A 24,637-nucleotide genomic window follows, 5' to 3' on the forward strand; every position below is an offset into this window, starting at 1 on the left:
TTCGTCTCGATAGGGATGCGTTCTCACGTACGTACCAGAACGTTACTTTAGGTAATACGCATCGAGATACGGGAGTTGAACCATTAATGCGCAAGCGTATATGTCAAAAAGATGCGTTACGTTTACGTATTTGTGTGCACAAAAACTCCCTAATATTTGACATTTTGCTTGCTTGGTTTGAACGTAACCTAAAATAAATTTTCTCAATAAATACGTTTTTGAATTTATTTTTTTTATTAAAGGAAAAAAGAAAATTTATTTAATAGATAATAACGTAGCAGAATGTCTTCAGTAGCCTTTATTTTATATATAAAACCCTTATCAATATATTTTACAATATATACAATTTAAATTCCCGCCATATTTCAACACGTTTGCAAAGTTCAACTTAAATATCTTATGTTTGCAAAACTGGCGACCGCTTTCCAAACATGTTTGACGTTAGCAAGTCGTTCAGAACCATAAAGCGCAAACTGATTGCCAACGTTTGCATCTGGTGAACGCGCCCAATGAAAAGTAGGTTCTTCTTCGTCAAATTCCAAATCGAATATTTCAATGTGAAATAACAAAAAAACGGAGCACTTTTAGGGAAAAATTCATTTTTAACTTAAAAAAAAAAAAAAACAGAAAAAAACAAAAAAAAACAAAAAAAAAACAAAAAAAAAACAAAAAAAAAGAAAACAAAAAATAAAATAAAAACACACACACACAAAGAGGGCTAAAACCTCCGCGGCGTTGAACCGGGTTGATGCTCTAGCGCGGAAGGAAAAAAGAAAAAAAAATTAAACACCTTACACTTTACTAATGCTACATATTACTAACAAAACAAATGAATACATCATGCTCAAGTTTGATACTATGAAACAATTTACACAAACTAATTATACAATCTAACATAGTCTGGCTAATTGGTTCTCACCAAAGCCATAAATTCCACAGAAAAAAAAAACTTTTTTAAAGTGTTTAAAAAAATGTTTATTTTTGTTTTTTAAAAAAACTTGTATTATTAAAAGTAAGTGAATTACGCTCAAAATATTGTTGGTCCTTTTTATTTTTTGGTAAAAAAATCGCGAAAATCACCCCTTAATTAGCATCACATATAAATTTTAACATTACCACTTCACAAGTTACTTTGTCTATGTATTATTTATATGATCTGTAAGTTTCATCGGTTCAAAGTGCTTCGTATTGAAAAAGCTGTAGTTAAAATGGCTTGAACGAGCAACTAATCACGAGTTTAGGCACATTTTGAACAGCCACAGCATAACCAATTTTTGTCTAACAAGAAAACAAAAAATCAAAAATATTCAGAAAAGCAAAACGTACATTTTATTACTCTTTCGAGATTTTTGGTATTCCTAATTCTTTTTATTCCATAAACAATTACGATTTTTTTCAAAATAAAAAAAAATGTTTTATTTTAAAATAAAATAAAAATGTGTATCATTTTTATTCGGTTGCAATGCGAAGGCAAACCAATCTTCCTTTTTAATTAGAATACGGAGTGCAGTCCAGTTCCTTTAACCGCGATTTTCTGCTCTTATTGGAGCTTCATCAGAAGAAACGTAGGCACTGTTCTCCATACTCCAACTAAATTGCATCGAGAGGTTTTCCCACACATCGCAACCAAAGTGATGATAATAGGTGGCAAGCGCCATCTGGCAATTGAAAGACGAAGCAAGTTTTCAATCCTAATAGTAAATTAATAATATTGAAAAATATTAAAAATCACTAAAAGATTTTTAAATTGAAAACTTATTGGTACATTTTCATGGTAACACCTCCAAGACTTCTATAATTTGCAAGTCATATGGATGCTGCAGTGAAGACGAAAGGGAAGGAATTCTACACTTTGCAATTCACATCCCCCGTCTGCAGCCGGCAAAGTTCCAACTGAAAAATGCACCTGGTTACACTACGGAGTAATACGAAAAATAAAATAAAAATGTGTATCATTTTTATTCGGTTGCAAAAAAAAAATGATACACATTTTTATTTTATTTTTCGTATTACTCCGTAGAGTAACCAGGTGCATTTTTCAGTTGGAACTTTGCCGGCTGCAGACGGGGGATGTGAATTGCAAAGTGTAGAATTCCTTCCCTTTCGTCTTCACTGCAGCATCCATATGACTTGCAAATTATAGAAGTCTTGGAGGTGTTACCATGAAAATGTACCAATAAGTTTTCAATTTAAAAATCTTTTAGTGATTTTTAATATTTTTCAATATTATTAATTTACTATTAGGATTGAAAACTTGCTTCGTCGTTTTATTTTAAATCCAATTTTTTTCAAAAATGAGCACTTTGAACCAATGAAACTTATAGATAATATAAACAATACATAAGTAAAGTAACTTGTAAAGCGGTAACGATGAATTTTATTTGAAAAGCTAATTAAGGGGTGATTTTCGCCATTTTTTTTTACCAAAAAACCAAAATTGGGCGAAAACAATACTTTGTTTTTCCGAAGAAATTTATTTCGACTTACCTCGATCTCTTCGACTGTCGTAGAATAGAGAGGGTTGACGCAGTAAAATTTGAATCCTTTAAACAAAGGAGTTTTCAATCTAGACAATCTGGCTGTTTTTGGTCCTGTACCCCCAGAATCATCTAATGCTTCATAAGCTTCCTAAAAAATAATGAAATTTAGTTAAAACAAAGAAACTTGGTGATGATGGTGATGAAATGCACCAGAAGCTTAGGGAGAAGAAAGAGACTAGAAAGAGGTATGGCGGGTCTAAAAGAGAAGATAAGTTTTATTCTATAGGACATTTGGTTTTGTCTCACTTTACTTGGCTTTACTTTTATCATGGACTATCAGTTCCCTTCTAAATTTTCTATGATTGTGCAGTGCTTTTGATATACAGAGTTTAAAAAAAGTCTGGAAACGTCTAATAATCTCGTAAATGGATGGTCCGAATTGTATAAAAACCGGGATACGCCTACTCTGCAATATGGAAATTTCAAATTGATGCTTGCAACGTTGCGAAATTTACCATTTTCCTGATATCAATAATCATTTTGGTTTTTTAAATACAGCACTGTGTATATTATATTATTATTAGAATCTTCACTTCAATATGATTTCAACCATATGTAACCTTGGTATTTTATCTAGTCACGAAAGTCTTTAAATAAAACTACTCAGTGCCAAATAGTTTTGCAGTAATTTGGTAAATATAGAATGCTGTGATTTTGACATTAATTTATAAAACTAACAATAGATTGACATTAAATGAAAAGTCTTGTAAAATAAATTGTATTAATAACTAACGCTGACAGTTATTTTGTTTAATAAAGCTCTACAATAAAGATTGGTTTTAACGAAAAAGGGCGAATTACTGTTTTAATGATGAGGGGCTACGGCCACAGAAAAACATGTTAAAGTGAAGTAGCCAACTTGTTCAACGATACTTTCGCAAACCATTCTCCTATCCATAAGGGGACGGTACAAAAATTGTAAAGCGCTGTGAGAAAACTGGACTAGTAAAAAGATGTCATTCGAACAAGAAGGCCAAAAACTGTTATAAATTACAATAACATTTTTGATTTAATGCAGAATTTTGTTGAAGATCCATATACATCATCACGCAGAGTTGCACAAATAGATGATGTAGGCCATTCTTCAATCGTGAATGTATTACACAAGAATTCATTTATATCCTACAAAATTAAGAAATAAATGAAAAGATGACTGCGACCGTAGATTACAGTTTAATGAGATAATGATGCATAAAAAATTGTAACTGACGAGAACTTCGTTAAAGTCGATTCGTTAATCTGAGACACAACTGTCTAGTGACGTTGCTGACGTGGCTGGAAATTACTACACAACCAAACATACCTGCTCTTATCCAATATTATTAATAGTAAACAGACATAAACCTTACGCCAATCAATAATTATTTATTTACACCATTATAATGTATTGATAACAAATGAGAAAATTATTTATTGTACACAATAAAAATATTATGAGTTTAGTATACACTCGAACTATTTCCAATAATTCTTTTTTTTTTTTAGTGAAAGATTAAGTTGACTTTTATTTATCATTATCATAAGAATCTACTTATGTAAAAAAAAATAAAACGGAACGAAGTTAAACGGAAAAAATGGATAACGTCTGGCATAATAAAATCAATAGACACAAAAAATAAATTATATAAAAAAATGATCCAAAATCCACATAATGAAATTATTAAGGCTATGGGTACATAATTCGCAAATATTTTACGGCTATCCCTACCTTTTCTGTCTTTACATGGCAAATTACGTGTAGTAAAATTCACACTGGTATGGATATGTACATATTACTAGAATGTCATTCTACTTGACAATATCATAACTAGCTTAAAGAGATGGCTTTTGAATGTTCTTGGATAACTGTTATTTTTTGTATAATTGCAAATTATTAATTCAGTTAATAAATGTGATAATTTTTTCACTAGCTATGTATTCAGTGATTGTAATAATTTATATGTACCTACAACAAAAACTAATACTCAATCGAGAAAAGAGTAAAAGTGTTAAAGTGATTTTTTAATAATATATTGTTACTATGGAACGCTTACAATTTTGAACATCTTTAGCAACAAAATACTTGGATCACAGAATATATCTTGATGTATTCTCTGCTTTTATCTTCCATAAATAATACACAATAAATAACTTTTTATAAAGTTCACCTCTTAAATCAATTATTTATCAAATACACTATACAGGGTGAGGCAGATAACTGGCCTATTAGAAATATCTCGAGAACTAAAGGCAACAGAATCATGAAAATTGGAATACAGGGGTTTTGAAGGATGATCTATTAAATGAAAATATTTTTATCTCTTTGCAACTTCCAGTTATACCGGAAGTTGCTTATAACTTCGTTTTTTTAAATTGGACACCCTATATATTTTTACATTTTTGGATTCTATTCGATGTCTTCTTTCTTAAAATATGAGGATTTGTAATGTTATACAGGGTATTTTAAAACATAATTACGTTTTTTTATTAATTTCGTAGCAATATTCACACCCTGTAGAATTGTAGTAGTTTGACAACTAAAACTCTACTTACGTTCAAATGATTTTTAATATAGTCTACTATTGTTAAGAATCGTTAGTATAGCTAAATATTTAATTTTAGTATACAGGGTTGGTCGAAACTCGGAATGAGTATTTTCTGAGTTTTCTTAAATGGAACACCCTGTATTTTAGTGTTGTAATGAAATGATATTTTATGGTACTTTTTTATTTCTTAAGCATTCCCTATACCTAACTGCTGTAATTTGTGCTTAATTGTTAGTCGCACCAACAATCTTAACTACGTAGGTATTTTGATAGCTAAACCATTATTGGTAATTTTAAGGATCAGTCTGGATTAATATGTATTTATTTCTGAAAAATTATTTGTTATTGAATATTTTCACGGCCAACCTAATAAAATTTTACGTATTTTTTGTTGCAATTAATGTTTAGCTTGAATCACCAATAACTCACAAATTAAAGCAGTTAGGTATAGGGAATACTTATAAAATAAAAAAGTACTATGAAATATCATTTCATTCCAATACTAAAATACAGGGTGTTCTATTTAAGAAAACTCAGAAAATATTCATTCCGAGTTTCGACCAACCCTGTACACTAAAATTTCAAAATTAGCTATACTAATGATTCTTAACAATAATACACTATATTAAAAATCACTTGAACGTAAGCAAAGTTTTTAATGTCAAACTATTACAATTCTACAGGGTGTGAATATTGCTACGAAATTAATAAAAAAAACGTAAATATATTTTAAAACACCCTGTATAATATTACAAAACTTCACCTTTTAAGAAAGAAGATATTGAGGAGAATCCAAAAATGTAAAAATATACAGGGTGTCTCATTTAAAAAAACCAAGTTAAAAGCAACTTCCGGTTTAACCGGAAGTTGCAAAGAGATGAAAATATTTTCATTAATTAGATCATCCTTCAAAACCCCTTTATTCCAATTTTCATGATTCTGTTGCCTTTAGTTCTCGAGATATTTCTAATAGGCCAGTTATCTGCCTCACCCTATATATCAATATTATTTAATCAACAACTAAAAATATTCCCGATTCATGTCAAACAATTATTTTTTTCTACAACCACTATTCAAAGTGCACTTTTCTGCACGGTTTTATGTTAGCAAACTTGATATTTTCTCACAGTATAAGATATTTGACATTAGTGTGCAGAAAAGTGACGTTTCTGTGCCGCAAAATGACGTTTCTGTGCCGCAAAGTTCTTTTCTGCACAGTTGACTACCTCATTCTGAGTAACGTTATATTCTGTTTACATCCGTGGACTACCGCATTCTGAGTAACGTTATATTCTGTTTACATCCGTGGTTAAACTTTAGACAAATATATAACCTATAAGACAATTATTATATTTAACTACAGCATAGAAACTAAATTATGGATGTTACAACTGTTTTATTTTACAATTTTATTCTTATTAAACATTTTATAATTATCAAATAACTAATAAGGATTTAGCAACCTGTGCAAGAGACGTTGAATGAAGTAGGTTTTGTGTAAATCCGTGACTGCATAAATATAATGTCAATAATGTGTAATAATTGTTTAAATTTAAACAAATTAAGGCAGTGCATTAATTTTTTAACTCATTTCTGTGCAATTTATTTAGGTATAAGGAATTTAAATTGATTAGTAGGTATTAATTAAATACAGTTTAAAATTTATCACATAGGTACCTATTATAATTAATCGTCGTTTGGAAATTGTGATTTTTATTTTTAGGAAAAACTGTGCTTGTAGAAAAAGTATAGTGTGAAACACGTGCAGAAAGGTAATTTCTCACTCGTTTGAATTGCGGCACTCGCTTGCGCTCGTACCGCAACTTTTCAAACTCGTGAGAAATTAGTACCTTTCTGCACTTGTTGCACAATATACTAAAAATTGTCACTGATTGTCAGTGTCTGACTGACAATATTCTATTCGACTAAGTGCGTTGTATGACAAAGATAGATTTGGACAATATTACCACGGACATTGTGTTCATTTTTTTCGAATCCTGAAAAAACCAATAAATATTTTTGAAAAATCTAAACGCAGAATGAAAGACTAAATTATTACCGAGGGCCGAAAGTCCCTTAGAATAAATAAAATTTTTATTTTGAATGAGATATTTGAAATTAAAAATAACACTAAATTTGCTCTTAGTTTTTCACCCCTGTAACTTATTAAAATAAACATTCTAGAAGTTCTCAGGGACTTTCGGCCCTCGCTAATAACGTTATCTTTCATTCTGCGTTTAAATTTTTTCAAAATACTTATTAGTTTTCTCAGGATTCGAAAAAAATGAATCCCCATTTGAATACCATTGCAGCCGAAAAAACGTACCGATCCTCTTAAACAAGAATACAAAAATTACAAAATTTTTTTGACAAATTTAATAAAAAATACTAAGGATGAATATTTTAAAAACGTAATTACTAACAAACCCGATAGTAGAAATACGTGGAAGGTTATTCGTGGACTGACCCAAACTGAGGTAAATTCTGTTGGCGTTAAACAGTTAGTAGAGGGTGACTGGATTATGAACTCTGATTTGGATATCGCTAATACCTTCAATAATTATTTTTCAACTATTGGTGAAAAACTGGCTAACAATATAAAAAAACCGCCATCCAATAATCCGAATAGAATCTCAGTCGCTCAAAGTGCTTTTTTTGATCCAATAACTGAAGGTGAGGTTATAGCGATTATTCAATCCCTTAAGTTGAATAAAGTTCCCGGACCTGATTTATTAAAGGCAGAAATATTAAAAGAAATTTCAGGAGAAATTGTATCCCCTTTAACATATTTATTAAATAAAATTATAGAAAATGGAAAATGTCCAACAGAATTTAAAGACGCAATTATCAAACCTGTATATAAATCAGGAAATAAGGATTTAAGCCAAAATTACCGCCCAATTTCACTAATCTCTAGCCTTGCAAAAATTATGGAAAAAGCGATTAAAACTCGGATGCTAAAATTTTTAGACCTACATAAAATCACATCTAATAATCAATTTGGCTTTGTTGAAGGCAGAGGTAGAGATGATGCAATTGCTTCACTAATGGGTTGATTCAGTTGCTAGAGGTAAGCCCACATTATGTGTATTTTTAGACTTGGCTAAAGCTTTCGACACAGTAAGCCATAAGCAACTCTTGGAAACTTTGGCTGATGTAGGTTTCAGAGGCAACGTATTAAGATTTTTTGAAAGTTATCTAGACAATAGGGTACAAAGGGTAAAAATAAATGAAAGTGTGAGTGAGGGAAACGTGGTGAAGTACGGTGTTCCGCAAGGAACGATTCTTGGTCCATTGTTGTTTATAATTTATGTTAATAATTTATTGTCAATGAAATTAAAAGGTAAAATTATTAGTTATGCAGATGACACTGCTGTAATGTATACTGCAGATAATTGGGAGAATTTAAAATTACTGGCTGAAGAAGATTTAAAAAATTGTTTTGATTGGTTTGCACACAAACAACTAACTGTTAACTTCACAAAAACTTTCTTTTTGCCTTTTGGATCTTATAAAACAAGTCTGCCTAACTACGAAACACTAATAATATCCAATGAAGGACATAAGGATCAACATATTCTGTCTGCTCATTCTGTAAAGTATTTGGGAATTACAATTGATAGTCATTTAAAATGGAACCTACATATTGCGAATGTAACAAAAAACGTTCGAAGTTTACTCTTAAATACTTAAGCAATATTTTAGCACAGCGCCTTTTAAAAACTATGTACTTTGCCTTAGTAGAATCTAGATTATGCTATGGGATTCTTGGGTATAACAACTAAATGTTGCCCAAAGAAAAATTTTAAAATCAATTTATCGCAAGCCCAAGCTTTACTCCACTGAATTATTATACAAGGAAACTAATATTTTTGATATTAGGCAGCTTTATTTTAAAGCGGTTACTGTGTATCAATATAAAAATAGACAAACGCTACAGTTTCCCTTGCATGAATACTCCACCAGAAACAGGAATAAAGCGATAACCCCGAAAAGTGAAAAAACAATTGGACAGCGTTGTTTCACTTACCTAGGACCTAGGTCCTTTAACGTTTTACCCATAAATGTTCAGAATGTCAAGAATATAAAACAATTTAAAAATAAATTAAAGAAATATATTAGAGATACGCCTCTTTCAGTTATACATGATTTAATTGAAGTTAAAAAATAAAACAAGTGTTTGAATATTGGACTCATAGTTGTTGTACCAAATTGTGTTTTTTTCTCATTTGTTGCTGTTATTTTTTGATAAATACATCGTAGGGATGCTGTATTTTTAATTTTTTTTTTCTAGATTTTGAAATAGAATTATTTTGTTTAATTATTTAATTATTCAAAAAACAATGTAATGCTCTTTGCTTTTTTTTTTGTTCTTTTATTATTAAAAGTAATAGAAATTATATTATTGTATTGCCCGTGAAAAGATAGTGTGTGCCTAATCAGGATATTTTTGTTACATTACAACGAACCAAATTAACCACTGCACAAGCATTCTGCTTCAAGTGGTATTTTTGTGTTTATTTATAGGGAATTATAATGATTTTAATGTATTACCATTGTATGTATTGTATCTTTTCTCTGAATAATAGTATATTATTCAACGAGCATGTAATGATGGCTATTACTCACGATGATGAAGTTTGCGACACGAGCCGTAGGCGAGTGTCGTATTTCATCAGAGTGAGTAATAGCCATTACATGCGAGTAGAATACTATACTTTTTCTACGACCCTTTTTTATTTTAATTAGAAAAAAATTTTATTATCAACTACTTGAGATTTAAATTATAATAATTTACAAAAATACCTAAATGCCATTTACCCCTAGTACGTGGCTGAATAATTGGTTGCCTACTATTATTAAATTCTTATTTATTGTAAAAATACAACTAGAAATAGTCAATATAAGTTCTATTCGTTTCCGAGAAATTATAAGCTTAAATTTGTACCTACTGTCAGTGAATCTAATAAATAATGGCTGTTGTCGGTGGACGTATTTCATATACATATATAATATAGTTATAATGTATATTTACATTTAACTATATATAATATAATAATATAACTATACATAATATGTTATAACATATTTAACACAATATAACTTAAAAATAAACACAATATTAGTTATAAATTCCACATAGTTATAAACATAAACAAAATGCGCTAATGTCACTGTCACTAAATTAAATGATAGACGTCAAAATTTTTAGTAAACAAGATATAAACGTAAAAAATATACTGATATTGTTACAGTTAAAATTTCTTTAAAAATTTTTCGAAGTTAATTATTGGTGTAAATCAATAATTATTGTATTAAATAAAGAAGTTTAAGTAATTTTATTTGCAGTTTATATACGATTATTATTAAAAGTGGCATGCGTCACTTGAATCGCTTCAGCCCGTGAGTAATGACCCGTGAGTAACTTCAGCCCGTGAGTAATGAATTATTACTCACGGGTACAGTAATGGGTGCTATTATCTATGAAGAAATAGCGAATAATGAGCATGTTATTAAACGGTCGTAGAAAAACATTATTTTTATAATAGTGTGAGGTAGGAATTTTTGTGTTGCATTTCCTATTCCGAATGTGTCAATATGAATCTCGGCTGAGCGAATACAGTATAACAGGATATATTTACACTGTCTAGGAATGTAAATCGCCAAAATTTAAAGTATTGGAGTGAGATAAATCCACACTGGATACTTTAAAACCATACTCAAAGACTACAAAAACTAAATGTATGATCGAGTATTGTTAAATAAATTTAACAAGCGTTAATTATGAAATGGTAGTTAAAAATAAAATTTGTACCTGCCCTGAAAAACAAACTTGGAGCCCATTTTAATGAGCTAAGGTTTCAGCAAGACGGAGCTCCAAGTCATTTTGGTGTATTTACAGTCGAGTGGAGGCCACGAGAAGAAGCACTATGGAGCAGAGGATGCCCACTAACCAGATATGCTGACGATCTGAAGCATGTTATCGGTAACTGGATGCAAGCCGCACAAAACAGAGCCAGATGGAAAGAGTTGAGGGAGATATATGTCCAGCAGTGGACGCGTACGGGTTTATGATGATGACACCAAGATGATCATTTCCAGGACGAGGGATTGGTACATTAGGTAATATTGAATATCCTTCTCGTTCACCCGATTTGAATCCTGAAGATTATTTTTATTGGGGATACTTGAAAAGTAGAATTTATAACTGAAACAGCAAGTCTAGCAGCAATTTAAGGATTGATTTGGTTTGATAACGATCTTTCTGAGTTGAAACCTTAACTAATTTTTAACAGTACCTATTCATGCATTCATGTATTGTATTGTTCTAACATTAAAATTAACAACCAAAGTGACAACAAACAAACTGAATGCAATTATTACATTAGCAGAAGAAAAACAAGGTTTCAGGTGGGGAAGATCATGCACTGACGCTGTATTTATAATGAGACAAGTTTAACAGAAATCGTTAGAATACAACAAGCCGGCATATTTATGTTTCGTGGACCTTAAGAAAGCCTTTGACAGGGTCAAATTAAAGGACGTTATCCATTTGTTATACTCAAGAGAGGTACCTCTAGGAATAATAATTAAAACGATAGAAAACATCTACCAGAGCAACACAATAAAAGTAAAAGTAGAAGATGAACTAGCTGACCCAATTAAAGCCGGCAATGGGATAAGACAAGGGGATTCCTTGAGTCCTTTATTGTTCAACCTGAACATGGACGAAATAATAAAAAAGAATGTGTGTACTTTGTACGCACGTAAGAAGTTATACTTTTATTATATGATTTCAACGAAATCAATATACTTTAAACAGTTTCTCTACTACTTTCCAAAATTTTGTATTAAAACAATACCAGCAAGCTGAAAATGCGAGCATTATCATAACGAAAACTTTGTTTATATACGTATTTAAATTCATAATATAGAAAATTGCTATTACGAAAAGCTGTTTAGAATTAAAAATTATGTTTTAATGTGCAAGTATATCATTCTAATTTAAATGTTGTGAACTATAAAGATACTTTACTCGATATTCATATTTTTTTACATACCTCGTATAAAATTAATAAAATTTGATTCATGATGGTTGCATCATAAATCTTAGACCAAGAAGAGATTTTTATGAAGAATAACTTTTCTTCGTCAAATTAAAAATACAAGAGTTATAAATGAAAATTATGTTGGTATCCATAATTTGAGAAAATTCGTCAAATATTTTTTTCTATTAGAAGGATGTAATTTCATATATCAGAACATACTTTTTTATTCCAAACCACATTTTAAATAACAATTTTCTAATATTGTAAAATAAATAATACATACAGTAGGAAAAATGAAAGAATACCCATGAACGAACATATAAAACACGCTGTATTTTCCTGTCACCGTGTCACACAAAAAATTGGCCAGCGCAAGTACATGTAATAATTATTGTTACATGTACTTGTACTGGACAATTTTCTTTGTGACACGGTGAAAGAAAAATACAGCGTGTTTTATATGTTCGTTTATGGGTATTCTTTCATTTTTCCGACTGATAAAGATACTTTTTACTGATGAACTTTACTTGGATCTACAGACCGAGGAGTCTGGTAAATTCCACGGCTTTGCGCCACGCAACCGTATTTGCGTACTTGTGTTTTGAGTTGTGTGGTCATGCGCTGGTCGAGTGGAGTTATAATTTACCAAATTTAAATATAATCGTTTCTACTGATTCATTATTAATATAGTATAATATGTATTATTGCTTTCAAAATATACTCAAATTGTATTTTTATACATTTATTACACATATTATTTTATATAATAATTAAATTCACTATAAAATGTCATTTATATTTTATTAATAGCTAAATAATTTAAAATTTAGATTGACATCCACGAAGTGTCAAACTCAAATATAAATAATAACATTTGCTTTGCTTAACAAATTCAGATTAAAAAAGTAGCCTACTTCCTAATCAAAGATTTCAGCTGACGTTTAGTGCCTGGTAGGAAATAACCGGATTGTGACGTCACATTTTAGATTTTGAGGTCGATTTTGTCGAAGACGGTTAGAGATATCGAAATGCCGTTTTCAGATTTGGATTCAGAAGACAAAACTACATAAGAATCCATCGATAGATCTGCTCTAAGTATTGCAGGAGCGGCAACGCAATAACACACAGACTTTTGCAAATTTATAAACGAAAAGTTTTCGTTGAAAATTAAAAAAATAAAAGAATAAAACTCACACAAAGACATTGAAAAATGCCATAAATGATTTCTGAACAATAATTGTTGCCAAAAATTTTAATTAAATACGTATTTTCTGAAAAAAATTATATAATAATATACTTACAATCATAAAATCTATAAAAAAAATAACAACTTGCTTGGGGCTTGAACCCACTTCACGTCTATCGCGCCGTACGAAAGTCGAAGCGATTTCCTACTGCACCACCTTCGCGTATACGTCATGTGGGAATATACACAAACTAAACGTTTACATCATAAACTTTTTGACATTTTGTTTATTTATATGAATTTAATCAAATTATTAGTTTGATTTTTGTCGAATTAAAATACAACAAAATATGGAGTAAGAAAACGATATATTAGATGAAGATTTGTAGAAAGTTTGTTCGTAATCAGATTATGTAAATTAAAGCATTGCCTACTAATAGGTAACTTTATTTTTTTACATTTTCCGAATAGATAGGTATGAAGATAATTTTTTATTGGAATACAACTGAAACATTTAGAATTACGTACCTGCGGCTTTTCAAAACTATTTAAAAAGTCACTATAATTATAAATTTGATTTTATTTCTGTCCTCACAACAATAAAAACTAATATATACAATATTTTTGTTTACCGATAACCTCCATATTGAACAATTATTGACAGATCATTTCAACACCCAATCAGAGCCCGTATAACGACTAATACCATACTGTCGGTGTGCGCATGCGCGCAGATTAATAAAATTTCACCCTCAATGAATCGCGCCCAAAGAAGTATAACTTCAAAAAGTAAGAACTAAAAATGGATACCAAATGAGAGAAAAACAACTTAAAATTATCTGCTAGCAGACTATGCAATACTAATCTCTCAAAGTGAAGATTATTTACAACGTATGCTGCACCAATTTTAACCGCCAGAAAATTTAACATGTTAATTTCCACAAAAAAGACAAAATGCATGGTTATAACAGCAAATCCAGTAAGATGTAAATTGGAGCTAGAGGGTCAGATAATAGAACAAGTGATGGAGTTTAAATATCTAGGCATCACACTATCTATGTAGCTACGGAAGGCTCGAAACAGAAGTGGAAGATCAAGTGCATCGAGCAAACAGAGCCGCAGGTTGCACGAATGACACAATATGGAGAAATAAAAATATCGGAAAAGAAATGAAAGGCAGAATTTACAAAACACTCATCAGGCCAATAATGACATACGCGGTAGAAACACGACCCAACACAGAGAGGACAAAAATATTGCTAAAACAGCGGAGATCAAAACCCACCAAACAATCGATGGTAAGACTCTATGGAACAGAGCTATAAGTACAGACATACGACGGAGATGCAAGGTGGACAACATTAATAACTGGTGTTGTTCTGAAGCTATTTCCTTGTGGCATTTTTATGATTAATTATTTATATGGGAAATAAGCCACAATTAAAATGAAAAAAATAATTTTATTAACGTTTCGACGCCCAAATCGATTTGGGCGTCGAAACGTTAATAAAATTTTTTTCATTTTAATTGTGGCTTATTTCCCATATAAATAATTAATTAATAACTGGGCAAGAAACAGAAGAATAGAATGGAATGACCACATAAGCCGAATGCCAACAAATAAAGCAGTAAAGACGGCGAGAGACGGTTCCCCAATAGGAAGACGATCAGTGGGAAGACCACGAAAACGATGGAACGACAACTTACTAGAGGCACATTGAAGGAACAGACAGAGTCATGTCTATACAAAAGAAGAAGAGGATGTATTTTTCTCATGTAAAACTACACAAAACTAAATAAAAATTTTTTAATTACATTACCTCTGGAACAATACTGTTGGTTTTGAGACATTCTTGCACCCATTCATATCCAAGAACCCAAATACCGGACGCCACTGCCGACACAAACTTCATTGTATAATCCTTTATCCTTTTGCTTTCGTCCAAAGTAACGATCATATGTGTCACCGAATCGTTAAATTTAGCACTATACGTAGCTAACTTCTTATTGGTCAATAAAGAAATACTCTGGGTTTGGACTTTGCTTAATCTAGTACATGCTAGACACGGTTTTTGCTTTGGAGCGACGTTCGTAGTTGAGTCTTGAGATGGTCTGACGTAGTTCAAAATGCTCTTCTGATTGGGAAGACTGGTGAGGAGGTTCTTCTTTTTGGGCGTATCCCGTATTGCACTAGAAGTGAGAGTGTTGCTGGAATATGCTTTTTCAAACAAACTCTTTTCCTGAACAATTGGTGAAATACCTAAAAATGAATAAATAGTATTAATAGTGATTCAGAAAATACATTGTCGGGAATCAAAGAAGTCAACATGTATCGGTATGTCGTTTATAAAGATCCGGATACAGCAATATAGTCCAAGTAATGAAGCTTAAAATAGGACAAAACCTTGCAAATTTTACAGAATGGATCGATTTGCTTGAAAATTTGAGAATAAGTAGTGGATAGTCCAAGGATCAAAATCTATATCATGTCAAAAGGCGCTTTTACCATGGGGGTGGAAATTTTTATTATATTTTGACCGCAAGAGTTGGTAACAACATTCATTATAAGCAAAAAACGTTATATACATTTTTTTGATAAAGTTAATAGTTTTCGATTTATTCGCCGTGTTAGTTTTTATATCGAAATAATCAATGTTTTTAACCTTCCGATGACCAACCTTTTTTTGTTACACGGATGACCAAGGGGGGAAAAATGACCCCAGGTCAAAAATGACAATTAACAAAAAAATGAAGGTTTTTTTTTATGGCATGGACTTTATGTCATTCAGCCAGTCACAACATGCGTATGTTGAGTAAGTGTCTTGTTACTTTGCAAAGTCGGCGTCATTAGCGTAAAACTACTTGGAATTACACATAATAGACGGCATTTTACTAAACATCAACTTCAGAATATATTTTTTATTCGTAAAATATAGGGATTTTTTTTTATTTCAAAATAAAAGGATATCTAGAATGATATTAAAGTCAAATAAAAAAATAATGAGTTAAAAATTGAAAATACTTTTGAATTTATTAAAGAAAAACATACGCTGGGGTCACAATTTCCCCCGCTTGGTTATCCGAAGGTTAATCAGTTTTATGCTAATAACTCAAAAAGTTTTCGTTTTATCACAACAACTTTACTAAACAAAAATGTACCTTTTGAAAAAATAAACAAAACCGTTTTTTCTTTATTTTCTTTAAGATCAATAGTAGGTAATCGAGCTTTACTTTATTATATGTTGGCTCTTCTTCGTCAAATGCTAAATATTGTAGTTTCAAAGTCAAAGGACGGGAAAACTCTGCATTATTCGAAGATAACTTGTTGAAACTAATTTAAAGTATTTAAAAATATGTATCTTCAGATATAAAAAAAATCTCTAGCTAAAAAAATTAAGTAACTTATAATGAAAAGAATGTCAGTCCCTATTTTTTTTCAGCAAAAAAGTGATCGTCAACAACCCCCTAATCACCACCCTAATTAAAATTTGCCATTGACCTGATTTGGATTTCTTGATTTATGTATTGTTAATAGGTTCTAGAAGTTTGATCGGCTAGCAAACTTTCTAAGATAAAAAATAAAAAAGTTACGGTTAAAAAATTATTATATTTTTTTGAAAAAAAAAAGGAGAAATCCAATTGGAAACATAATAATGTAAGTTAGCGGTGTTTTTAGTCATTGGCCTTATTTATTCTTCTTTATTTATGTATTATTAATAGATTCTAGAAGTTTGACTGGCTTATAATGATTAGTTTTTAAAAAACTGAAGTTTAAAGCGAATAACGAATGTTTGCAATTTGGTAAAAAATGCCATTTTTTCAGAATAGAAAGATTAGCATCAGAGATACGAAAAACTGTAAATATGAAATTGTAGGTAATTTAATTCCCAAGAACTTGGTTCGACAAAATTTGTTCTGCGGCAAAAATTGAATGAATCGTAAATGAGTATATCATCGAAAAACATTGATTTTTTAGATATAAAACTAACACTTTCGATAGCGAATAAATCAAAAACTATTAATTTTACCAAAAAAATGTATAGAACATTTTTTGCTTAGAATGAATGTTTTTATCAACTTTTGCGCTCAAAATATAATAAAAATTTCCACCCCAAGATGGGGTGGCAACCACCCCCATGGTAAAAGCGCCTGTCGGCATCATATAGATTTTGATCCATGGACTATTCACTACCTATTCTCAAATTTTCAAGCAAATTGATCCATTCTGTAAAAATTGCGAGGTGAAAAGCTTTGGTTCCTGGACTAATAGAAGGGGAGGTGGTAAAAAAAGTTTTTGATGCGAGTAAGAAACCAACTTGATTTCAAAAAAGTTTTGAAACATCTCTAACTCTTCTTAAAAACCTCATCTCTATAACCTCTGTACCATGATTCGCTGCCAAAAAACAGGTCTACAAACTGCTTTGAAAACTTCCATTTTTGTATTCTGTGATATTTCTTTTCTACATATACATTATTTTTTGTTCATTGTATGATACAGTTGTAGCGTTTTCTTTACTCTGTTATTGATTTCTGCTTCTAGAGATCCTGTTTCTTCTAGGATTACTCCTAAGTATGTAAACATTTTTTCCACCTACCTCTACCGAAAGTATACTTTTCCGGACCTGATTGTAGGGAGCAAAGTTGTACTTTTCCTCCCTAGGGAGGAAAATATTTTTTCCCCTTAGGGAGGAAAAGTAAAAGTGACGTCATGGTATTTCATTCATAACAATATTCTGTTCTGTACAATATCTATTTTCTATTACGTAAGTATCTATACATCTTAACGTTTATTTATAAAACACCCTGTATTTTGCAGAATGGTAAAAAACAGTAAATTTATATTTTGATTTAACAATGTTTACATTAATATTTTGACTTATATTTGACAGTTGACAGTTATATTGTACCTACTTGTTAGTTTTAGTTTTAATAAATTTTGTTGGTTAGTTACATAAATAAATTAAATAAAAATGAAAAAATGACTTGTTATTTGAAGAAGGTGGAAAAACCATATGTATAACATGGGAGTAAAGTGCATGATTACTGCCCTCCGCTAGTCGGGCGTCGGGCTTACGCGTCGGGCAGTAAACTTCAATCTCGGGAGGAAAGGAGCACTTTCCTCCCTTGTTATACAAATAGCTATAACTTATTCTATTTTTGAGAAAAGATGAAAGTCCAGTTGCAAAATTTATTAAAAATAATAAATAATTTAAATCTGAAAACTTTTCGTGAAACTACTTTCTGGTAAGATCCTTAATCTCTGATTTTTTACAATTTATAAGACAAGAGACGACGAATAAAGAAAGGCAAAAAGGACTCTACAATATGCAGTCCCATGCAGAAAGATAGTTCCCAGTACTCAAAATCTGAGTAAACATAAAAGACAGTTTATGTTTCCTTCCGATTCAGAGATTCAGAGGTTTGACTTTTCCTTTAATATTATAATGCACTTTCAGAACGCTGTAGCGACATCTCTTTTTATCTTTTCTTTAGGATGGATTTTCCTCCACTGATTGTTATAAATTTGTTAATTATTGTAATTTTCCTTGAATCGATAAAAAATAGTACTGATCAACTATATAGTCCTGTCGCCAGTGGTGTTACAATGACCTCCTTTATTTAGATGGACTTACCCAAGTTTTTTTTATGTATTTTGATCAGTAGAACACGAATTTTTTGGGTAAAAGTTGATCCGGATGTCGATAAGATTGTTAGAAATAAATAACTTGAGGAATTACATAACAGCGATTTTTCGCAAAACAAAACATTTTTTTAATTGTTAAATTGTTTAATTTTTTTATTGTTAAACAAAGCTGTAAACAGATAGTGATTGAATGATGTTTTCAATGCATTTCTCATTTGAAATCGAACGAGTAGGCGCGCATACAGACAATTTCTACGCAGATTACGTACACTAAAACGCATGCATTGGGCACGGGAAACGCTATTTTATGTTTATAAAATAGTGTTTATCTCGAAAACTATGCATCCTACGAAAAAACTTGTAAGACCATTTTTTGCTGAGAACCACCCAACAAATACAAAAAAATGTTTTGTTTTGCGAAAAATCGCTGTTATGCAATAGAGAACTTGCATAAAACTTTAAATTCGAAAAAAATGTTATAAATCACAACAGAATATAATTTAAAACATGTATCAAAGATAAAAAAGTTTTGTTTGTTTTTCGTTTGGTCCCTAAGAACGATTAAAAATTCAAATTATACCAGCCAGCCCAAAACGCGTCGTGACGTCATCGGGCTATATGTTTACATTCTGAACCAACAAAGTAAACAAAATTGTATATAATTTTAAATTAGACGTTATAAACGTCAGTAGAAAATGCAGTTATGTGACGTTACAAGTGTTTTTGATCGTTTGAACTATTCATAGAAAATTTGTACTTTTACAAAATGGTTTTAGTTTCCATAGTAAACCTTCTTTCCTTTCCTTCAAAAACTATATCAAACTCCAATTTCAAAAAACTGGTATACGCTGCGCGCTCTGAGCTCGTAGGTAGAGGGGATATTTAAAATTTCGCGTGCGCCAGTAGTGACAAATCAGTGAACGTTCGGTGGAACGTTGTAAATGTCAAGGTGATTAATTTAAAACATTGAATTTAAAAACATTAATAGGAAAAAATATTAGTTGGTCAAAGCTGTGGTGTATATTTTTACCTTAAATATACTTACGTTTTAAATACTGAATTTAAGTTTTTTTAATATATCATATGTAATTATAAATTAATCTAAGCGCCATCTACACGATAATTGTGAAAGTTTCCGAAGTAAAAAATTAATATTTCATTAATAGAACGTTTAAATGATTAGCAAAATCTTAAAAAAATCGATTCCAATTTAATTACTTTTTTGCGTTGTAAATATTAAGCGATGGCAATTAAATAATAAATTTAAAAATTACCGGCGAAAGTTGCATTAGTAATCCGCTAGTAGCGACACCCGCAAAGATCAGAGCGTATATATTATTACAATGACACGATAAATGTCATTAGAATATAAATATTTTCCTTCATTATATTATAGGTGGAGGCCAATAAACTAAAGAAGAAGCAGAAGAATATACCTAAATATAACCATAAACGGAACCATATAGGTAAACTATGTGACGTCACGGGTCGTTTGAACTATTTTAAAATACAGAAGACTTTAAATTTGTACTTCTAAGTAATTAGGAGTTTTTGAAGCGTGAAATTTTGGAAATCTCATTTTTATACAAAACTGAACATTATTATGTAATAAAAAAAATGTGTAAGTTCCCTATTCCTCAAGTTCTTTGTTTATAACAATCTTATGGACATCAAGATCAACTGTTACCCAAAAAATTCATGTTCTGCGGGTCAAAATACATAAAAAACTTGGGTAAGTCTATCTGAATTAAGGAGGCCGTTGTACCCCCCCCCCCGGACACAGGACTAATTTATAAATTTTTGACGTCCGCGAGCGGGATAGAAACATATTTTGCCCCATGGGATAAGAAAAGACAAAGAATTGATATGGTCTGTTACGCAGATGATGCAGCAATTATTGCCGAATCAGAAGATGCTCTTCAGAGCATCTTCTGGAGGACCTGAGGAGTCACATCAATAAAGCATTTGCATTGTCACGATGTCTGCGGGATAGTTTAGTCAAATCCGTACATGCGCACAGATAGTAAAATTAGAATATACGAGACTTGCATACGACCGATCATGATATATGGCATAGAAAAGCGCGAAGACACCAATAAAACGAAACAGATGCTAAGGCCCGATTTCTCATATCGAGTTCAACTCCAGTTTAACCTGAACTTCTAGTGAATGTCAGTTTAAAGTCAAAATCGTCTCTCTCAATTCACGTTCAACCGATGGCAGTTTAACTACGTTCAGCTTGAACCTTTCTTGAACGTGAAATTCGGCCGTTCAAAACAATCAGAACCCAGTTCAGATGATTTCACGGATTACGCATGCGTGGTATTATTGCAACTTATCATGAGACGCATATTAACCATAACGATAAACGATAACATTATTTTTATGTTTATTAGATTTATTAATAATTATTAAAATGACTGTTTGACTATTAATACTTAAATTTAACTTTATTCAGAAACAGCACAAAAAAGCCATACAAAATGGTAATGGTTTTACCGTTTTCCATCTATTGGCATTTCTCGAAAGCTGTAGAACTTGAACCGACAATGAGAATTACATTTCCAAACAAACCGACGTTCACGGTTGAACCGGAGTCAACTGAACTATATATTAATGCAGGTATGAGAAATCGACCCTAAGAGTCGCCGAAATGAAAGCCCTAAGAACAATAGTGGAAAAAACAAGAAGAGACGGTAAGAAATACAAACATTAGAGAGCAATACAAAATTCAAGAATTGTAAGATGAGGAAGGCAGCGCAAGAGGATGTACAACCATATAAGACGAATGGATGAGAATAGACTCCCAAAAATTGCCCTAGAAAACAACCCGCCCGGTTCAAGACCCTCGGAAGACCACCTAAAAGATGGAGGGATAGTTGGCAATCTTCCTCCCAGGAAATTAAACAGAGACAGCTTCAGAATTAAACAAATCCAAAGATCTCCAAGAAACAGAAGAAGAAGGGTAAAATGTGACGTTTCAGCAACTGACAATAGGTTGCAAATTATGACATTTCATGTCACTTATAGAAAAAAAAATTTCAATACAGATTTGCTTTTTATTAGTCTAGGCGCCAAATAGAGGTCACCGTGAACTTTTCAATTCTGATGGACAAACTCAACGGTTTCTTATGGATTTTTGGCTGATGATTACGAATTTCGAGGGTGGATTGCGATCCGAGTGGTCAAAAAATTGTTATAAACAATTTAATTGTTTATAAGGTTTTGGCTCATAAACTAAAAAAGATAAAAAAAAATGTTTGCAACAAAATTTGTTCCTTAATAAAAAGGGAAGAAAAAAACGTTTACTAAACTTAAATCCAACAATTAGAACTCAAGATATTGTAAAATTAGTGCACAATGCAAATTACAAAATAAGTATTTGTCGAAGCTCTATCGATCGTAACTCGGCTAGTACCCAATGCAAATGAGCCTTAGAGAGGGTTTCATTTTAAAGCTTAATTAATAGGCTTCCAAACAACATTTGTTAAATTACTTTATCTTCATTTGTTTTAAAGTTATACCCGTTTGAATTTATAATTTTCTTAAAAAAATTGTACTTTAATTTGTTTATAAGGGTTTCAAGCAAATTTGAGCTATAAACATTTATACTTTAATTAACAATAATGATAGAAAAACTCAAAAGGAAAAATTTGAGCTTATGAAAATGGCGCGCTCTGAGGTCCAAGATCGGCTCACAGTCAAGTAATTACCTATTTTCGACGCTTTATCGATCGTAACTCTGCTTCTACGCATGCAAATGAGCTTTTCAAGATCTCATTTTAAAGAATAATTAATGGACTTCTAAACAAGGTTTTTCAAATTATTTTATATATGATATTTTTTTGATATATCATACACAATTTTTTATTAATTAAATTATTCATAATTGCAACAAATCAATATTACATTACACTATTAAGAAACAATGACTTTGCTGTTACAAATAGACATAATTGACAGTAGTATGTTATATTTGTAGACATTGACAGACACATTAAGAACGGGCAATGCCTCCTGAGCAAAATAGTGTAACACGGGAGCAGTCGATCGGTGTCTTTACCGTGATATTACTTGACTGTGAGGCGATCTTGAACCTCAGAGCGTGCTATTAAATTATCGATATCTTGGCCAAAAATAAACCTACGAACACTTTCCTAAGCTCAAAATATTAGTTTTGAGTTATTCTATTATTAATGTTAATTAAAGTATAAATATTTATTGCTCAAATTTACTAAAAACCCTTATAAACAACTAAATGTACAGGGTTATTCACTATATTTTGACGCCCCTGTAAACTGCTTTATTTACAGAACTAGAAAAAAAAAAAGGAAAATTCAAAAGTTATTCGATTTTTACATTATGATTTTTGGCATATATATCCTACTAGTGACGTCATCCATCTGAGCGTAATGACGTAATCGATGATTTTTTTTAAATGAGAATATGGGTCGTGTGATAGCTCATTTGAAAGGATATTTAATTCTATATTCAGTAATATAAAAATTAAGATAATTATTTATACAGGGTGTCCAAAAAAATTTTTTTGAATTGAATTAATTGGCACAAAAAGAAGAATGTATGTAATTTATTTAATTCAAAATATCTTCTACTGCTGTTAGAAAACAGAAAAAAATGTATATTTGATAAATAAACATTGTTTGTTGCTTTAATTCAATGTTTAAACTGCCAAGAGGCAGATGGGTGGCAGCTTGAACATTGAATTTAAGTGAAAAATATTATTTATTTGTTCAACAAACATTTATTTCTGTTTTCTGACAGCAGTAGAATGTATTTTGAATTAAATGAATTACATACATTCTTCTTTTTGTGACAATTATTTTAATTAAATAAAAAATTTTTGGACACCCTATATAAATAATCATATTATTGATTATACGACTGAATATAGACGAAGCAACGAAGCTAGGAATTTTGTGCAGTAAGATGAATCGTCTTGCAACTTTTTGCATTCGATTAGAGAGAATGTCAGGCAACTTTGTGAACTAAATTCATCTAGGGCAAAAATTTTTGTGCATAAGAAAATGCATTTTAAAAGTGCATCTCGAAGAGGTGAAAATGAAAAATTTAGAACTCGGGCAATATTGATGGAAATGAGTTGAATTTTTATAATCGGGGGTTTTGGCGATCGCTGAGTACGAATTTCATATCGGCGATAGTCTCCAAGGTACCTGGTGCCCACGGTGGAACTCGTCGCCTAGAGTTTTACGTTATAATCATTAAAAATCAGTCAATATCCATTACTCGGGGGGTTTTGGGGGTCGCCGGCCACGAATTTAGTGTTGGCGATGGTCTCCAAGATACCTGGTGCCCAGGGTGGAACTCATCGCCTGGAGTTTTATGTTATAATCATTCAAAATCAGTCAATAACCATTACTCTGAGGGTTTTGGGGTCGCTGAACAAGAGTTTCATGTGGTCGATGGTCTCCAAGATACCTGGTGCCCAGGGTGGAGCTCGTCGTCTGGAGTATTATGTTATAAATATACCAAATCATTTAAAACCATTACGCGGGGGGTTTTGGGGGTAGCTGATTACGAATTTCATGACGGCGATGATCTCCTGTGTACCTGATGCCCAGGGTGGAACTCGTCGCCTGGAGTTTTATGTTATAATCATTCAAAATCAATCAATAACCATTACTCTGAGGATTTTGGGGGGTCGCTGAACAATA

The 24,637-nt window shown here is 31.3% G+C and overlaps 1 protein-coding gene across 1 annotated transcript in view; it reads right to left on the reverse strand.

The window, feature by feature from the left end:
- Positions 1-24,637, reverse strand: part of LOC114326979 (breast cancer type 1 susceptibility protein homolog) — a 91,481-nt gene that overhangs the window by 14,186 nt on the left and 52,658 nt on the right. Inside the window, exons 11-12 of the mRNA XM_050654851.1 lie at positions 15,121-15,560; positions 2,488-2,628 (exon numbers count right to left, since the gene is read on the reverse strand). Coding sequence (XP_050510808.1) covers positions 2,488-2,628; positions 15,121-15,560 — 581 coding nt within the window. The remainder of the gene's footprint in view (positions 1-2,487; positions 2,629-15,120; positions 15,561-24,637) is intronic.

The sequence above is a fragment of the Diabrotica virgifera genome, chromosome 6 (assembly GCF_917563875.1).
Source record: "Diabrotica virgifera virgifera chromosome 6, PGI_DIABVI_V3a".
Taxonomy (NCBI): Eukaryota; Metazoa; Arthropoda; class Insecta; order Coleoptera; family Chrysomelidae; genus Diabrotica; species Diabrotica virgifera.